Consider the following 15199-nt stretch of genomic DNA (forward strand, 5'->3'; position numbering starts at 1 on the left):
AGCTTTAATTTTAATTAATCAATCATGAAACCCCGTTTGTTCTAAATTCTCAATAACCCTGCTCTTCTACAAGCTAGGACCCCACCTCCTCTGTTTGCCCAGGAAATGTCTCCTTATCCCTAGGGCTCACCCCAAATGCCACCTCCTTCTTGGCTTCTCCAGCTAGGACTGACTTCTCATTTATCTCCATCCGCGTTGTATTTCCTTACATGTTGCTTTCATGCTGCATAAAAACTGCATCAGGTTTGTTTATCTGCTTATTCTCTCTTCGTGGGACTGGGAACTTCTGCGAGTCAGGAGCCATGCTGCAGTCATTTCTGTATCCCTAGGGCTGAAAACAGCCCCAGGCACCCAGATTCGTGATCACCCGTGGAACCGGGGTGAATGCACACAGCCAGTCCAGTGCTCTCTTATAGGCAGCAGTAGCACAGAATGAAGTGTCAGGCTTCCCGTGTTTAAGGCAGGGGGTACTTAAAGTCCCCAGAAGAGCTTTGTCTTCTCTCCAAGCTTCCTCCTCCCTACCATTAGGGCACTAGCCTTAATTAAGCTCACCCTTTGCCCCCAGTATTTGGGGAGGATCATTTAGGCCCAGGTTAAAAAGGGCCCTGATACCTACCTACTACAGATGTGGTGGTCTGGAGGTATGCATCATATGAGCACATGAAGTGGTAGTAAATGATTTTTAGAGATTTTGATATACTTACTTTACCAGGTTAAAGATAAAGGCAAACAGAAATGTTCTAGCAATGAAATTACTTCTGTAATTGAAAATATGAAAGCTTTTTTTTTTTTTTTCCTCTTTTGAGACATCCAAGTTCAATAGAAGAACAGTTTGGCTGCACTCAAATGTGGGGAGATCATGAGCACCCCGTAAGACATTTCCTTTCCAATTCTGTTACACCAGGTCAAAATGCTCTTGTGGCAAATCACAAGCGTTGATTTAGGCCTGCCCGAGGCTTTGTCCTTAGCAGGATGCCCCTGAGCTGGCACAGTTGGCATACTGTCCTCCTGTCTCTGATCTGTTATACAGCTCCCCACAGTGAAGCTTGTTAGAACCGGCCCCTTCCTCATTCCGGGGGCTGGTGACCAGCCCCAGGTCTGTGATCCATCAGACGCTTTCTGCCAGAGCCGCTAAGTGGCATAGCCCTGGCCTATCTGCATTTGTTCAGGGCCAACATGCCTCAAGCGGTGGCCAGGGAGAAGGGGAAGAATAGGGGGTAAGAAGCTGTTTTGCACAGCAGAACTCTTGAGGGAAGCAGGAACCAGTTTTGACGTGCACGTTTTCATCTTCCAGATGCACAATCAGAACACAGAACACGCGAGGTGAGTGTGCTCACACTTGCCAAGCAAGGGAGTGGCAGCACCAGCACCAGCTCTAAACTCGGTGCTCATCACTACTGAGCCTGTGGCATCCAGTCAACCCCAGAGAGCTTATGTGACCTCACCTCCTGACCCAGATGCCGAAAATTACCAGTTCTTATTTGGGGCATCCACCTTCCCTCCTCACTTTAGCAAAGATAGCCCTTTGCAGGTATTCATGCCCTTCGGCTTAGCCAAGGGGGTGACAGGACACTTGGGGCTTTTCCACCATCTACCTGGTGAAAGAGCAGTCTTTGTCACACAGTACCATATGCATGAATGCTTCTGAACTTTTCAGGGGGTGGTGGCAGGATGCTACTGACATTATTTGACCCTAATTTAAGCATTGACTCAACACGCGCTCGTTGCACAAGAGTAAAACAGAAAGTGCTGCAGGGAGCTCTGAGCTCAAAGATCTGGAACTGTGTATAGCCCTCTGGGGAGCATTTCTAGAAAAAAAAAAAGTGTGTTCTCCTTTAAGGCCAATCCCCTGCAGCCCCACAGCCAGCAGCTGGCCTCGGGGAGCCCTGCCTCAGGACACGGTCTGCCGGGCCTCCTAAAGTCATCCGTTTGGATAATTTTCTATATATGGAGTCGGAGGTCATGGAGAACGGATGTGTCTTTGTTTTCCAAGCGCTGCCCAGGGAGGTTTCCCCAGACCGCGTGGGGACCCGTTCATCCCGGGGGAGTGAGGGAGGGACCCGCAGGTCAGGGCGCGGGGGCGCGGGGATGCGGGGATGCGCGGGGATGCGGGGATGCGGGGATGCGGGGACGCGGGGATGCGCGGGGATGCGCGGGGATGCGGGGACGCGGGGATGCGCGGTCGCCGCGGGGGCCGGGAGAGGTGCGGCGCGCACTGCCGCGGCTCACGGAGTGCCCGGGTTTTGTTTCATTTTCCCAAAATGTTCGCTAATGAACAAAAGTTTTGTTGGGCACGGAAGACCATTGTGCCAACGTGTGCATGTGGCCGCTTTCAGGAAAGAAACCAGAACGATACCCCCGAGCTAGACCACAGCGCGGCGGGGCAGCGGGGCGGAACCGGGGGCAGGCGCCCGAGCCGCGGGGCCCCGCACCGCCCGCGGGGAGACGGCGGGGCCGAGCAGCGGTGCGCGGTGCTCCCGGCCTCCGCGGGGCTCCTCAGGCCTGCGCCGCCCCGGGCGCCCCCTGGGGGTGTGGGCGGGGGCGGGGAGCGCGCTGGGAGTCGGCGGGATGGGGGCGGGGAGGGAGGACCGCCTGGGGCGGTGGGACGGTGGCGGGGGCCAGGCCAGGGGCGGGGCAGGGTCCTCTCTGGGCGGGAGGAGGAGAGGGAGGAGGAGGAGGGAGCATCTGGGTTGTGGGGTTGCTGATTGGCCGCGGGGGCGGGGCGGGGCGGGGCTGGTCCTCGCGGGGAGGTGCAGCAGCAGCAGCACCAGCAGGAGGAGGAGGAGGAGGAGGGGCGGGGGGAGCATCTGATTGGCCGCAGTGGCTGTAGGTGGGACAGGGCGGGGCGGGGCGGGGCTGAGCGGGCCGAGCGGGTCCTCGCTGGGCGGCCGCAGCAGCAGCATCAGCAGCAGGAGGAGGAGGAGGAGGAGGAGGGGGAGGAGGGAGCTTCTGATTGGCGGCCGCGGCTGTGGGCGGGGCGGGGCGGGGCTGCCTGGGGCCGGTCCTAGCGGGGCGGCGGCCGCAGCAGCAACAGCAGGAGAAGGAGGAGTGGGGGGAGAGGAGGAGGAGGAGGAGGAGGAGGAGGAGGAGGAGGAGGAGGGAGCATCTGGGGCGGCGGGCACTGATTGGTGCTACTGGCTGGAGGCGGGGCGGGGCTGCCCGGGGCTGGTCCTCGCCGCCCGGCAGCGGCCGCAGCAGCAGCAAGAGAAGGAGAAGGAGGAGGAGAAGGAGGAGGGCGAGGAGGGGAGGGAGAAGGAGGAGGGAGAGGAGGAGGGAGCATCTGGGCGGCGGGCACTGATTGGCGGTAGTGGCGGGGGGCGGGGCCGTCTGGGGCTGGTCCTCCGGGCTGCGGGAGGAGGAGGAGGGGGAGGAGGAGGAGGGAGGAGGGAGCGCCGGAGCCCGGGCCGCGGCGGCCGGCTTGGCCTGCCCTTTGTGCCCGCAGCCCGCGCCCCGCGCCGATGGCCGCCGCGCAGGGCTCCCCGGCGGCGCGCACCCGCCCGCAGACCTGACCCCGCGCGCCTGGGATGCGCCGGGAATGCGCGTCCTCCGGGCCTGCGGCTCCTCCCGGCTGGGCGCGGGGCGATGGACCTGAGCATGAGGAAGTTCACCGTGCGCAGGTTCTTCTCCGTGTACCTGCGCAAGAAGTCGCGCTCCAAGAGCTCCAGTCTAAGTCGACTCGAGGTAAATGCCGTCGCCTCTGTGCGCGCGGGTCCCCGGGTGCCCGCCGCGCCCCGGAGGATGCTGTGGGTCTCAGCGCCTCCCGAGCCCTTTCTATTGTCACATGCACGGTACCCACAGACCCAGGTCAGGGAGTTAAAGTTCTCGCAGAGCCGGCCCGGTTCTTCTAAAACAGAACGCTATTGCTGGGACTTAGCACTAACTGGACCCGTCCTCCGGTTCTCGTCGGGGACCAAACTCTGCCCCTATGGAATTTCTAACTAATTTGTTCCTGGGTCGGCGCAGGATGCGGAGCGGTCACGGTGCCCACATAGGTGCTCGGGGGAGGGAGGGCGCCTGGGTCCGCGCAGCCGGACCGCCGCCCCGGGGCAGCTCCGAAGTGCCCAGAACAGGACCTCCGCGGGCTCCCCCGGGCCGTGGGTTGGGAGCGGATTGGGCTTATCTTACGGTGGCGCGCGGCCGGATCGTGCAGATGCTGGTGTATTTGAAATCCGTGGAGCATTGACTAACACACACACACACACACACATACATACACACGTTAGAAGGTAACAACCCAGTGTAGTGGGGCCATCTGAATCGGTGCTCACAGCCAGGTGCCTGCCGTAATATCCCTGCAGCCCCGGGCTTCATAGAGATGCACTCTGAAACCCAGAGGACCCTGAGAATTATGTCCTTTCCCTTGTTCCTCATCTTGTCATCTTTGGGTTTCCAAAGTCATCTCTGGACAGTTCTCTGGTGTGGTTTTATTATTATTATTATTATTATTATTATTATTTATTGTTTCAACAATGAGATCTTGTCCTCTTCATCCTGGTGTCCTGCTGAATCTATAGGTGACCAAAGGATGGAACGTGTTTAAGTAAAGAGAGAGACATTGTGATGTTGGGGGGAGGGGCTGGCCGCTCAACGTGGCTTTTCCCCTTGACATTGCCCTGGGCTTTGCCACCACCGCTGGCACCTATCTGGGTTTGGACTTGTTTCTAAGGCAGTCCGATCAATTGGAACAATGTCACATTTTTCATCTTGCTTTTCTTTGTCCCGGCTGCCATGATATTCGATACAGGCATGGGTTGTTACGATTAACAGATCTTTAAGCAAAGCTCAGGAATAGACATGAATGCAACAGGAATTACTTGTATAAAAAGTTTCTGTTATGGTATCACTAAGAGTTGGAGCCAGATAGGATCTTTGTAGCTGGTTTCTGAGCGTAAATCATATTTTTCAAACAAATACAATTGTTAATCAAATAAGGGAGGAGGGCTTGCCTCAAACCTCACATTGACAGAAATGAAACACGAGTTCAGTGAGATAAATCATTTTCCTGGATCTCAGGCACTTTTTAAAAAGCTGAAGTTGGTAAGAACAGAAACTCAGAACAGTATTTACCTTTATGCCCAATAAGTTTTTATTCATTAAAATGCCAAGTTTATCATACAGCTCCTTATCTCCTTTCATTTGTTGTCCTTGCCAAGGGGAGGCACACGGCTGAGCAAACTCCCGGTGCTGTTCAGGAAGACCGGCAGTAGTATCTACCCGGGCGGAATGGGTCGAGGGTCAGGAATCCAATATGCACAATACACTCACCTTCGGTGTTACGGTTCTGCAGGGAGAACCGGGTTTGGGAAGTGCCTCGGAAAAGAACATAATGGGAAACCTAGAAGGGACTAGAAATGGGGTTCCTTCAGTGTGAAAATAAAATGTCAAAAAACCATAAATACACCATCGGGGATGCAGAAGGTCAGTTGACTAGAGAGGAATGTGATCTATCAGCAAATAATCAATGAGCAGTTCGTATAACCTGGATGTTGGGTGCCGGATGGAAGTACTGATAACAATGGTCAGCTTGGATACAATGCTCTGGTCTCTACAAATGCATTCACCTGTCTCTTGTGAAAATTCAGGAAGGCATGTTTTACTGTCCTCCATTCTACAGCTGGAGGGACCCCCCCCCCCCCCCCGCCCAATAGAGGATTTTGCTGAAAGCTTATCAACAAATTCATTCTGCAATTGCTTTTTTTAAAAAAACCTGCTATGTGTTGAGCCCTTTTCTTAGCACTGTAGATCCCCAAACCTCAAGTCCTAGAAGTCCTGGCTGGCCTCATGGTACCTCCACCTAGTGGGGGATCTAGTAAGCGACTGACCTGTGTGTGCTTCACTCCAGCAAGCTCCATACTTCTCTCCAGCTGCCTCTCCATCTTTTTCCAGAGGAACCTGTTTATTCGCTTGCATACCCACAGCAGATTGTAGGCCAAGAAGCATTCATAAAAAATATATAAAATTTTGGAGGGGAGGTCTGTCAATAGTTTGAGGTTGAGTAACGACATATAAAGTGTTTAGTGTGGATGTATATTTCCTCTGGACTGATGAAAAAGATTACTCATTTTGTAAAAAAAAAAAAAAGTAAACATTTTTTTCATTGTTTCTGTGTAATTTCTTTTGTAAAATATACACAGAGGCTGCAAATTTTTGTTTTTTGAATTCAGAATCTAGTGACATAAACAGGAAAGTGACAGTAATTGCTTTAAGTTTAAAACACTATTATCGTTATTAAAATGGCCTGTGAGGAGAGACTTAACCTTGTAGTGTTTTCATATTTGCTTTTAAATTGGACTTTAGGGTTTTTTTTTTTTTTTGGACTTTACTTTAATCTAGAATCCAACATTTATAAACCCTAACCGACAAAGAAGCCAGAATACTGAATCAGATTTGGGAACAGTTTATGAATTACAGCTTAAATACTTTTATAGTGCCTCAGCATTGCACCAACCGAGGTGGCCAGATGACCGACTCTGGAGAGAATCATTTTTAGAGTTTCTACAGGGAAATTGGGTATGTTCCCTAGACTTCTCTGTGCACGTCCGAGGAAGATACCAGGTTTCACCATCTGACCTTCACCTGGGTTTCAGGGCATTGACAACACTGCCTGAGAGCCTCAGCAGGATCTGCATGGGAGGTACACCAGTTCCTGATTCAGCAGTCCATTTTGTAGATGAGGAAACGGAGCCTAGGGAAGCCAAAGGACTTGCTTATCCTTCTGTACCTAGAATTTTTTAAAGGAAGGTCTTGCTGTAAGAGCGTTGTGCTGTCTATTATTGGTTTTAGCCATTCTGGGGGTGAGGTTACTGGAGTGCCGTGTGTATTAGATGGAACTTGAAAGAAGGCTATTGGAATTAGTAAAACGAAATTGTTCCCAGGGGTGTTTTGGAACATGTTCCACAACCTCAAATTATTCTAGAGGATCTTTTTTGGGAATCGGCAAGTTCCAGGTGAATCTGTGCTTTGTGTCGCGTTCACCTGAATTGGATTCCTTTCATGGCAGGTGGCTGCTCCTTAACCCCTGTGCACCCCATTTCCCTCCAGTGTGAGTTGGGGTAGTACTTCCTGCCTAGGGTTAAAGTGATGCGTGTGAGCTGTCGTGTGGAAAGAACGTGGAGTCTGGACAGTGGCACTGCTAGTCAATAATTGTTAGCTATCGATTCTGATAAAAATCTTCCAGGCTTATTGATGTTTTCCATACTGTTCAGTGCCTTCTGTTCTGTGTGAACCTGGGATCGCCTCTGTGGGGTGCTGTCTTCATAAATCTCAGCCTGGTAATTAATAGTTTAGATGACCTCGCTGTGTACTTAGGGGCAGAAAAGGCCAGAGATCACTTCTCCCAGGCTTCCTTCCAAACTGTCATTCACTAGGATTGGCCCCATTTGCTAAGATGGAGTTCCTGTCGTCTGACTGGGATGGCGATATTCCACTTCCTTATCCTACGAATCGCTCTGTGAGTCAGCCCTACCCATCCATGAATGCATTACTAAAGCAGGTCCCAAAGCCATGGCATCATGCGCTAAGGTGGCTTCTCGAGTCAGGAAATGCCCCAGCACCAGCATCCCAAGTTAGGGAGCTTTGGGAAGTCATCCTCCCTGGCTCAGCCTTCAGTTCCCCAGGAGAGACTCCAGAGGTGTGCCGTCCAAGCTCCAAAGCCTGGCTCGGTTGGGAGGGGTTGGCTTAGAAGGGCTTGGCGTGGGGGGTAGGGGTAGGAAATAGTTATTAAGTTAATAAAAATTGATATTATTTACTCAGTACGATTTATCTACCAGTTTGTTAAAGGTACCAATGCTCAGAGACTGTTGGTTTCAGGAACAGTTGTTTTGTTTGGAGTCACCAAAGCCAGGGAGTTGGTTCTCTTTGATTATGTATCATTTTTGACATTTTTACTGAAAGAAAATTGAGGGTGAGTGAGAAGGACAAAAGGCAAAGCCCTTTAGCTGGGATATGGTTCGTGGTAAGCTGTTGAGGGGAAGAATTTCATTTATTTATGTATTTGCTCAATTGTTTGCATGAAGAATTTTTAGTGTAGACCATGTACACTCTGCTAAGCAGCTGGTAGGTAGGAGGCGATCTTTATGTGGTCTCTGCCCTCGGTGAGCTTAACATCTAGTGAGAGAGGCAGACCTGGGAATGGAAGCCTACTGTGTGAAATTTCTGGCATCCTTGGTTTAAACAATCTAATTATATCGATTGTCAGTTTCTATTTCCTGGGAAGCCCGGGTGGCTCAGCGGTTTAGCGCCACCTTCGGCCCAGGGCGCGATCCTGGAGACCTAGGAACGAGTCCCACGTTGGGCTCCCTGCATGGAGCCTGCCTCTCCCTCTGCTTGTGTCTTTGCCTCTCTGTCTCTCTGTGTGTGTCTCATAAATAAATAAATAAAATCTTAAAAAAAAAATTCTATTTCCCATGGTCGCAGGTAGCCAAATGTTGTCTGTGTGTGCATTTGAATATATTTTAATTGCTTACCCCTTTTAAAGGGAAGCATGACCAGGGCCTGATGCTGGAGACCTGGGATCAAGTCCCACGTTGGGCTCTCCGCATGGAGCCTGCTTCTCCCTCTGCCTGTGTCTCTGCCTCTCTTTCTCTCTCTCTCTCTCTCTCCCTCTCTGTGTCTCTCATGAATAAATAAATAAAATCTTTAAAAAAATAAAAAAAAAATAAAGGGAAGCATGATGTCCTAATAAAGTAACTGCTAAGGGACTCGTAGCAAACACTGTGAGTGATGTTGGCTCTGGTCACAGAGAAGAAGAAAGCTTCCTGGAAAGTTAAACATTAAAGCTTATTCTTGGTGCTTGATAGGTAAGCTCTTCTTCTAAATCTTGGGTGGTTTCCCGGAAAACCATTTCTAATTAAAATAATTTTCAGGTACTTTCAGCAAATGCACCCAAAAATTCTATGGTGAGCCTGATGTTTATGGGGCTTTCAGAGAACAAGAACAATAAAAATCAGAGAAGACCACAAGAAAGAGTCCGTATTAATAAGTACTTAATTTGCTTACTGTTTTGCTTATGCATGTTTATTCTATTTTGAACACACTAAAATTCATTCCTTTGTGGTCACTTTTTGCAATACGCCTTATCTCTGCAATTTCATTACAGACTTGCTCTGCTTACACCGAAGAAAGCTCCCCAAAATATTGTTGCTTGTTCAAAAACATGTGAAAAGACAACCAAAAATTTTGAGATTTCCCCCATCTGTCTTTTTCACCTCCTCTATGCCTTCTTTCCATGAGCCTCCGTGCCGACTGTCTTCCAGCACACACCCTGATATGGCAGAGACAATTTCAGTATGTTTTTCATGCTTTCAGAAGCACAGGAAAGAGATGAAAGTGCACTGAGCACACATCACCTGATTTATCACCCAGGGTTTCACTCTGCTTCTTGTATGCTGGGTGGACAGTTTCTTGGATGTGGCCAGTTAGTCAGTAAGTATGAGAAGTGTGAACGCTCCAAGGCAGGGAGGGAGGTGGAGAGAGAGAGTCTGGGGCTTGAGCGGAAAGTCATGTGAACCAGTGTGGTGTGGGTTATTCAGTATCTCCGGGTGCTCCAGTGGAAAGGGCTCCTCTGAAATGTGGGGAAGCTGAGGCTAGATCTGTTTTGTATGGAGTTGGCAACCAGTAGTTCAGCCAGAAATAACCTTCCTCTTTGGCCCAAAGGTTCTATGATTTTCAAGTAAGTACAGATGGGCTGGCACTGAAGGCTTCCTCTAGGATGCTCTGCATTTATTTCTGGTGACGCTGGGTTATGTTGTGTTGTATTTTTCCTCCAGCACTATATGTTTGCTGATATATTTTCACTGGTAAAAGCTATTAAATTAAACTCAAGTAGGAATTATCAACAAATAGTCTGTTAAGCTGCAGTGCGATTTAATCAAGCAAATGGATGAGGCACAAATATATTCAGTATAAAATACGGCTCATCACGTCTGGTTTGCAGCTGTGTCAGAAGCCCTGCTAGGAGCTAGCGAGGAGACGTGGTGGTGGTGGTGCAGCTAGCCACGAGGCACCTGCGCCTGGTGCTCTGGATGGCGAGTGACTGTGCAGTGACCGCAAACCTGTGACTTCTCACCGAGCAGGCAAGAGTCTGCGCTTGAAACCACCAGAGATGTGCCGTGACAAAGACTCTCCTCCACCAAACTGTAGTCAGGCTCCTCTGGGTCCCCTTTGCAACGAGGCTCCGACCTTGGGCTCCTGCGGCGTCCTTGTCGGGCCTGCAGTGCCCAGTGTTAGCAAGAATCCCACTGAGCCAATTTGGAGAGGAACCCCCCTGTCCCCAGATATCTGACCAAATTCCTTATCCCCACCACTCCGCAGGTGATGTCTGGTCACCCCCTGCCTTCAGCAAGAACCCTACGAGGTCAGTTTAGAAAGGCTCACCCTGTCCTCGTGGACCTCCAGCTCTACTCCCTGCCCATAAATCCCCACCCTTCCTTCCTATATCTGAGTCGAGCTCAATCTCTCTCCCTGACTTCAAGGCCCCATTGCAGTGCTCCAGTGAGTAAAATCTTCCTCACTGTCTTTAGCAAGTGTCAGAATAATCTTTCTTGGCCAGGACTTGTTATTACGGTAATTTGTGTATGTGTTTTGAGATCCATGAAGGGGTGTTCTAGGAACACCAATGGTTGAGAACCCTACTTGATTCCCCAGAAAATCCACAGTGGCCACTCCTCCACGAGCTCTGGCTTGCAAAGGTCCTTGAAATCCCCAGGCAGTGTTCTTGTCCCTCCACACCCTGCCCTGAGCCCCCTGCTTGCCACTGGATACGCACCGACCTTGCTGGCCGCCCCTTCTCCTGACCCCCCTGGCGCCTCCCTCGTCGCTGCCCTCAGCCTTGCCAGGAGCCTCATCCTTTCCAGGTCCTACTTCCTCAGCTACAAAATGGGGAGAACAAGATACTAATGCCATCCTCCAGTTGTTTAGTGCTGGAAAAGTGAAATAGGCCCATCAGAGGAGGGTTTGCACTTGGCGTTCTGTGATGTGACGCAAAGCTGGCTTCGGTTGGACCCTATCTGCAAAGAGTTTTCACTGCATTATGGAAACACGAAGGCTTTCTCCAGTTTCCTCAGCCTTTCTTGCCCTTCCGAGTACACATCTGCTTTAGGTTAGTATTATCACCACAAAGCAGCTTTTCCAAAGTTGTAGCTCCGTTAAGGTTACCAGGAGTGATGGTTTGATCTATACGCTGTCGTTTTAAATATAAGTCGTGGAGTAGCAGCTCTTGTAAAACAGAGAAGCGGGTTCCCGCTGTTCTGGGGCCAGCCCTCCAGCCTGTGGACTGACCCACAGTGGCCGGGACTGGGCGTGTTGGAAGAGGGGGTGAGGGGCCGGTAGATGCTCTCTGGCTTCTTACAGAAAAGAATTGTTCCTTTCTTTTCACTGCTCTGTTCGCTCACATGAAATGAGCAAGACCCAAAAAAACGAATCCTAGATTGAGTCTTAGACTATTGGCCATTGTGTTTTCTTCTGTTGCCAGAGGACAGAGGGCTCTGAATAAGATGGGCAGGCTAAGAGAAATAGGCTTCACGCCCCTGGAATGATTCGTGTGCCGGATTTTCAGGCCTGGGATTTTCAGATGGACATCAGCCAGCACCCGAGTCTGGGACCTGCTTTGACGCGTCTCTGAAGTTACCATGAGCTGTGACACTCTGCATTGAGACATCCTGGCCACAGCGTCTCGCCCAAGGCCCACGGGCTTGCAGCTTTTATTCATTAAACTGTGCAGCTGAATTTATAAGGGGAAGGAGTGGAGGGATTTTACTTTGAAAGACTCTATTTTGGAACAGCTATGGTGGAAATGCTCCAGTGACTACTTAAGAAGTTGCTCATTGGGGTCCCCATGTTAACTCTTATGGCCCAAGATGATCACTAACTTTCTGGAGCTAAGGTTAGACATTATAGTAACTTCCAAATGTGTTTTCACATCTGACATACAGTGTGGACAGTTCCTTTCTAAAGATGAACATAGAAGAAAGCACCTGACTCAGGAACGAGAGTAAAACGCAAGAGGAGGCCAGAAGATACTGTAGAGCGTCTGTGTGTGGGAAGGTGTCAGGGAGGCTGGAAGGACCCCAGCAAGGCCAGAAGGTGGTGCCTGTGGGACCCCGCCCCCCCCCCCCCCCCCCCCCCCCCCCCGATCTGCATAGCCGCCTACTGGTGAACCACCAAGGTGTGTCACTGCCACACCCCACAGGGCGAATGCACAGAGGTGCCACTGGAGACATTCCTGTCCTAGGACTTGCTAAATAAAGTTGACTCTGTGGTTGACTTTGAAGATAAAGCAGAGGAAAGAAAACCAGATGAACGAAGCAGAAATGAGCCCTTATTTTTAGAACACTTTTGCCTTCTCGCGTTGCGCTTAGATTGTAATTACCTGAGGAAACAGGGCAGGTGTGCTGCTGGAATACAGTGGCGATGAGAGCTGAGTGCCTCCACCACAGAGAACCCCAAGAAACAGCAGGAGGTCGGGCATGATGTTTGTATTTCCAGATCTTATGTTTCTAGATCTTGCATGAATTTTGATGTGTGACTTAATCGAAACTTTGTAGGATCGACTCCAACAGTGAAGTGAATAAAAACGTTTGACCTGATAGGTTATGCTGAAACTAATGCATAAATGTATATGCTCAAGGTGCCCTGCAATGGCTGTAAAGATGCAGAATGTCTTAAATTTTTATCACTACATATTCCTTTTCTCTCTGACAGCCTGTGTTGAGGCTCCTGACAATAAGATTCCCATAGTTGACATAAGAACAGAAGAGTGACTTGTTAGAATGAACTGTTGTCATTTTGCACATGCACAAGGGAGTCAGGGGGGTACAAATGGGAGATGCCACCTCGACCTCAGTGGGACTCCTCCTTACTAGAGGTGATGGGCACGGCTGGATGGTGGTGGGTTGTGGCATAGCACCTGGGCTTCCTGCTGCTTTCTCCATGTCCTACCCACAGAGCAAGGGGAACATAGTGCTCTGGGCCGTTTGCAAGTGGGGACTTCTAGTGTCCCTTCTAGGGCTGCACCCAGTCCAACCCATCTGCAGACCATCCCTCAGCCTCCTGTGTTGTCCCCTTCCCCGACTGGCTGTCACCTGGCCCCATGTTTATCCACTCAGCCCCTCCCCAAGACCCAGCCTCCCCTTTTGCTCAGAGCTCATCCCTGAGGGTGTGAGCACAGGGCCACCTCTTCGCCCGCCCCCCCCCCCCCCCCGCCCGCCCAACCCCAAGGATCTGGTCTAGAGCACTTGGATTTGGTGCAGAGAGATAGTCACTGCTGTGCAATCCAGGATGGAATAGAGCATGCTGCCTAGAGTCCTTGCCTAGAGGGTGGTTTGTGTTCAAAATCACACCTAGAATGGAGGCACGTGTTTTTTTTTTTTTATTTTTATTTATTTATGATAGTCACAGAGAGAGAGAGAGGGGCAGAGACACAGGCAGAGAGAGAAGCAGGCTCCATGCACCGGAAGCCCGACGTGGGATTCGATCCCGGGTCTCCAGGATCGCGCCCTGGGCCAAAGGCAGGCGCCAAACCGCTGCGCCACCCAGGGATCCCCAGAGGCATGTGTTGAATACAGAAGTAGTTTCTCCCTTGTGGTGTGGGCTCCATCACCCACTTCTGGGATGTCCTGTGGTTTTTGTTTAAATATTTACTTATTTATTTGAGAAAGAAAGAGACAGAGAGAACACAGGCAGAGGGGAGGGGCAGAGGGAGAGGGAGAAGCAGACTCCCCACTGAGCAGGGAGCCTGATGCAGGACTCCATCCCAGGACCCTGCAATCATGACCTGGGCCAAAGGCAGACACTTCATCTACTGAGCCACCCAGGCGCCCATGTGATGTTCTGGGTATTTATATTTATTTATTTATTTATTTATTTATTTAGTTAGTTAGTTAGTTAGTTAGTTAGTTCTAGGTTTTTATAAAATCCCCCAAATTACATATCATCCTGCTGGGTCAGGCCTGGGTCAAGGGAGCTCCCCCAGCTGTTGAGGAAGAACACATCTGTCCTTCCTGATGTCATCGTGTGGGCGGACTTCTTGTGCTGGCTCAGTGGTTGCTGCCTGTGTGAACTTATAGAAAACCTTTCTGAGCCACCCTGCAGCTGATCTGGAACCCATTAGGCTCCACTCTCGTGACTCTGTGTCCATGGACAGCGTGAGCAGCCCTCAGGACTCTTGTCCTGTTGTGTCCTATATGGACGCTGTCCGTGTAGGGCATGGCTTCTGGATGCATATGTGTGAGGTCCTTGGAGGCCTTAGGTATTAACTGAATATTCACCATGCCTAGAAGTTATCTCTAGGGCTTGTGTTTAGGGAATTAAAGTGTAGGAAAAAATGGTCATAATACTGATGGTGGTGGGGAGATGAAACCACTGTGTCCATGCAACAACTACAAGATCATCATAAAACCACACATCAGCTTGACACGGTCCTGGCACTGGACAGTGCACACTGTAAGGCTACTGTTTGTCAGCCACGCTTTTCCATGAAGTGACATCTAATCTATACTCACAATGTAGCTGCTAATCATGTCGTCTTGCAATAAATACTGTGGAAAAAAAAATCATTGGGACATCTTGGTGGCTCAGTGGTTAAACGTCTGCCTTTGGCTTGGGTTGTGATCCTGGGGTCCTGGGATCGAGTCCCGCATTGGGCTCCCCGCAGGGAGCCTGCTTCTCCCTCTGCCTGTGTCTCTGCCTCTCTCTGTGTCTCTCGTGAATGAATAGATAGACTCTTAAAAAAAAAAAAACAATCATTTTTATCACTTAAGATTTTTTTAAAGCTGTAAAATATCTTAAAAGGTTGAGAAACGATGATCAACCTTTTAAGATCTCAGAAATTTTGAAATCTATCAACACCAGCAATTTTTTTAAGCTGAGAAAACATAAGGATTTTTTACTCTAAAAGCTCGTGTTTATGGAAAAACAGATTGAATTCCAGGAAGACGGCTTTTGTGACATCTCTGAGGGCAGCTTCTCACCAAATGTAAAAGCTCTCCAACTCCTAAAGCTGGTGTTTTGGGGACAGACAATGTCACTTTAAAGGTCTGGTGCCCGCACCGGCTTCCCGACAGGTGCGTGGAGCGGGTCCTGCCCAGGGCTCCCTCTGGGCCCGTGACCTCTGCGACCGCCTCCAGGCAGCCCCCCTGCCACCCCGTGCTTCCCCCCTCGCTGCTCCAGTTCAGCCCTCGCTGGCCAGAAACGATTTATGTCC

At 50.4% G+C, this 15199-nt stretch overlaps 1 protein-coding gene across 5 annotated transcripts in view; it reads left to right on the forward strand.

The window, feature by feature from the left end:
• The window catches only part of RPS6KA2 (ribosomal protein S6 kinase A2), a 347615-nt gene that overhangs the window by 174991 nt on the left and 157425 nt on the right, over positions 1 to 15199 (forward strand). Inside the window, exon 1 of one of the 5 annotated variants that reach the window (XM_026015965.2) lies at positions 3367 to 3681. The exons of the other annotated variants lie outside the window; for them this stretch is intronic. Within the exon in view, the coding sequence (XP_025871750.1) occupies positions 3583 to 3681 (99 nt within the window). The 5' untranslated portion in view covers positions 3367 to 3582. Of the gene's footprint in view, positions 1 to 3366; positions 3682 to 15199 lie in introns of those variants that run through there. 5 annotated transcript variants of the gene reach the window in all.

This window comes from Vulpes vulpes, chromosome 1 (assembly GCF_048418805.1).
Source record: "Vulpes vulpes isolate BD-2025 chromosome 1, VulVul3, whole genome shotgun sequence".
NCBI classification, from domain to species: Eukaryota; Metazoa; Chordata; class Mammalia; order Carnivora; family Canidae; genus Vulpes; species Vulpes vulpes.